The sequence below is a fragment of the Austrofundulus limnaeus genome, unplaced genomic scaffold (genome assembly GCF_001266775.1).
Source record: "Austrofundulus limnaeus strain Quisiro unplaced genomic scaffold, Austrofundulus_limnaeus-1.0 Scaffold1656, whole genome shotgun sequence".
In the NCBI taxonomy this organism is placed as follows: domain Eukaryota; kingdom Metazoa; phylum Chordata; class Actinopteri; order Cyprinodontiformes; family Rivulidae; genus Austrofundulus; species Austrofundulus limnaeus.
This window is the reverse complement of record NW_013954058.1, coordinates 46148-49437: the sequence shown is the minus strand read 5'-3', so window position 1 is coordinate 49437 and position 3290 is coordinate 46148. Positions and strand designations below refer to the sequence as shown.

The window sequence follows — 3290 nt, the reverse complement described above, 5'->3', positions numbered from 1 at the left end:
CCTCATGGACAGATGGATGGATGTATGGACAGATGGATGGATGTATGGACAGATGGATGGACAGATGGATGGACAGATGGATGGATGTATGGATGGATGTATGGACAGATGGATGAATGATGGACAGATGGATGGATGGATGATGTATGTACTGTAGAAGATGTGGTGCTCATGGGTTCAGCCTCAGATGTTACCTCGTTCTGCTCCTCATGGACAGATGGATGGATGTATGGACAGATGGATGGATGTATGGACAGATGGATGGACAGATGGATGAATGATGGACAGATGGATGTATGGACAGATGTATGGACAGATGGATGGACAGATGGATGTATGGACAGATGTATGGACAGATGGATGGACAGATGGATGAATGATGGACAGATGGATGGATGGATGATGTATGTACTGTAGAAGATGTGGTGCTCATGGGTTCAGCCTCAGATGTTACCTCGTTCTGCTCCTCATGGACAGATGGATGGATGTATGGACAGATGGATGGATGATGGACAGATGGATGTATGGACAGATGGATGGACAGATGGATGAATGATGGACAGATGGATGTATGGACAGATGTATGGACAGATGGATGGACAGATGGATGGATGATGGACAGATGGATGTATGGACAGATGGATGTATGGACAGATGTATGGACAGATGGATGGACAGATGGATGAATGATGGACAGATGGATGGATGGATGATGTATGTACTGTAGAAGATGTGGTGCTCATGGGTTCAGCCTCAGATGTTACCTCGTTCTGCTCCTCATGGACAGATGGATGTATGGACAGATGGATGGACAGATGGATGGACAGATGGATGAATGATGGACAGATGGATGTATGGACAGATGTATGGACAGATGGATGATGGACAGATGGATGAATGATGGACAGATGGATGTATGGACAGATGTATGGACAGATGGATGGACAGATGGATGAATGATGGACAGATGGATGGATGGATGATGTATGTACTGTAGAAGATGTGGTGCTCATGGGTTCAGCCTCAGATGTTACCTCGTTCTGCTCCTCATGCTCTAAAATAGCTTGAAGAAAAGCTCTGCGCTCGTGGCTGGAGGACTTCTGGTCAAACATTCCGGCCTGGATGACCTTCTGATCCACGTTCAGTTTGTATTTGGCAGCTGCTAAGATCTTCTCCTCCACACTGTTGACAGAGCAGAGACGGAGCACACGGACCTCGTTCTGTTGGCCGATGCGGTGAGCCCGGTCCTGGGCCTGCAGGTCCTGGAACCAGCAGAGGAACAGCAGCTTTAGTAATGGTTTACTGGACCTCCATGTGAGGCACAGAGCTGGATGCACCTGGTGTGGGTTCCAGTCACTGTCGAAGATGACGACGGTGTCAGCAGCCTGCAGGTTCAGACCCAGTCCTCCGGCCCTCGTACTGAGGAGGAAGATGAAGTACTGAGATCCTTCCTCATTAAACTTCTTCAGCAGCGCTGCTCGGTCCTCAGACTTGGTGGTTCCTGACAAATTAAACAAACGTCACTTCATTTACACAGTCTCTTCATCTAATGAACAAACATGAACTGTATTAAAGTTTTTGTACTCAGAGATAACTTTAGGTAAATCAGATCCCAATCAATCTGAATCCATCAAATGAAAAAGTCTCATGAGAGCTGAAGTCTGAAGGTTACGAGCTGGGGTTGGCTGTTCTTACCATCGAGGCGTAAATACTGAAAGTTGCGATAGCCGAAGTAATCCTCCATGATGGTCATGAGTGAGGTCATCTGGCAGAAGAGCAGGACTCTGTGTCCGGTGGCCTGAAGCTTGGGTAAGATGCGATCAAGGAGCTCAAACTTGCCAGAAGCTCTGTACAGATCAGGTCTACAGAGACAGGTTTCCAACAGTCAGAAAGGATTATTAACTGCAGGGATGATCTGACTCTAAGTGACTGAGGAGTTCATAAAATGATTCAGCAGATTGTTATTCCACACCGACTGACAGCTGCACCAACACCCAGATTACATCTAAAGTTCATTAACAGTTCAACATCGCACCCAGGTGGGAATGTCTTCTGTTACAGTTTATGTACCATCATCCTCCATAAAGCAGATTCTGTTTGGTTTCATCTGAAGCCTGAAGGGCTTCATGCATGTCACACTTTAACTCTGATAAACAAGTCGTGTTGTCCACAGAGACCTGACAGACATCAGTACAAATTAAAAACAAAAACAAGTCAAGATGTTTTAAATTGTAACTGGTCTGAACTTGTGTTACAGACTCTAAAGTGCTTTAAGACTCCCACACACCCGAACATACTGAGCCATGCTGACTCTGCACATATTGTCCACAGACAGAGACTTCATACTGCAGCGTACTGATCGCCTGACAAATTCTTTAGGTTCTCACAATTTCAGCCATGATGTCAAGGATGAGGAGGAAGAGATAGTTTGCATTTTAGCTTTAAAACAACAAAAGAAAAGAACTATCTTACCCAGGATCTGAACTATTTCCTCCCATGAATTTGTTGCTCCCTGAAAGTCTTTATATCCCTTCACTAGCTGTGTTTCCATTACAAATGTGTCCAAAACTTTGTCGATATTTTGTTAATGTTAAAAAACAGTTTCACAATTGCAGTGCATCCATTACATGAGAGATGCTATTAAAGTCACATGAATACATTTGTTCTCATGATAAGTCATTACAAACATGGTGGCAACAGATGTAAACACAGCATATTACTACCACAACACTAGTACTCATCATCAGAGGAGACGTCRGTGTCTTATCAAGGCTTTAGAGCGACGAGCCCCTTATACCTGGGAGTGGCTACGTATGCTGAGGTTTTGGGAAATTATACTTGGTAAGTTTACTACTTTCTGTTACTACTTCTCTGATTTTACTACTTCTACTTCCTGTTGTCTTCTTCGTCTTTGGCGCCAGTAGAAACATCCGGTTCTTGATCACGTGACTCCTGTGATGTGAAAAAAGTGTTTCCCTTGCAGTTTTGCGGAAAACACCAATTTCAATATGGCCGAAAAACCACCTCATCCTAGATCAAAACCACTGCTGGACTCAGTCTGCAAGCAGCTCTATTGAGGGTCGTGGGCAGGCTGTGGTCCCTGGACTTTGTTGGCCAGATGTAACTGATCTTGGAGGAAGCTGATAGTTTTCGGCTTGGCAGAAGTTTGCCCACACCGTTTGTCTGATTGGGATCACCACCTTGAGAGTACCAACTGGAACTCTAAGGCAGATGGAAAATTGTTGTTGTCTGCTTGACTCTCTCTGTTCTTAAACGACTGATTACACAAT

At 44.8% G+C, this 3290-nt stretch overlaps 1 protein-coding gene across 1 annotated transcript in view; it reads right to left on the bottom strand.

Annotated features, from left to right (window-relative positions):
* The window catches only part of smarca2 (SWI/SNF related BAF chromatin remodeling complex subunit ATPase 2), a gene marked incomplete in the record, with an annotated part of 64893 nt that overhangs the window by 19241 nt on the left and 42362 nt on the right, over positions 1-3290 (bottom strand). The window contains 3 exon segments of the mRNA XM_014033183.1: positions 1035-1262; positions 1338-1501; positions 1696-1862. Of these exon segments, the coding sequence (XP_013888637.1) occupies positions 1035-1262; positions 1338-1501; positions 1696-1862 (559 nt within the window).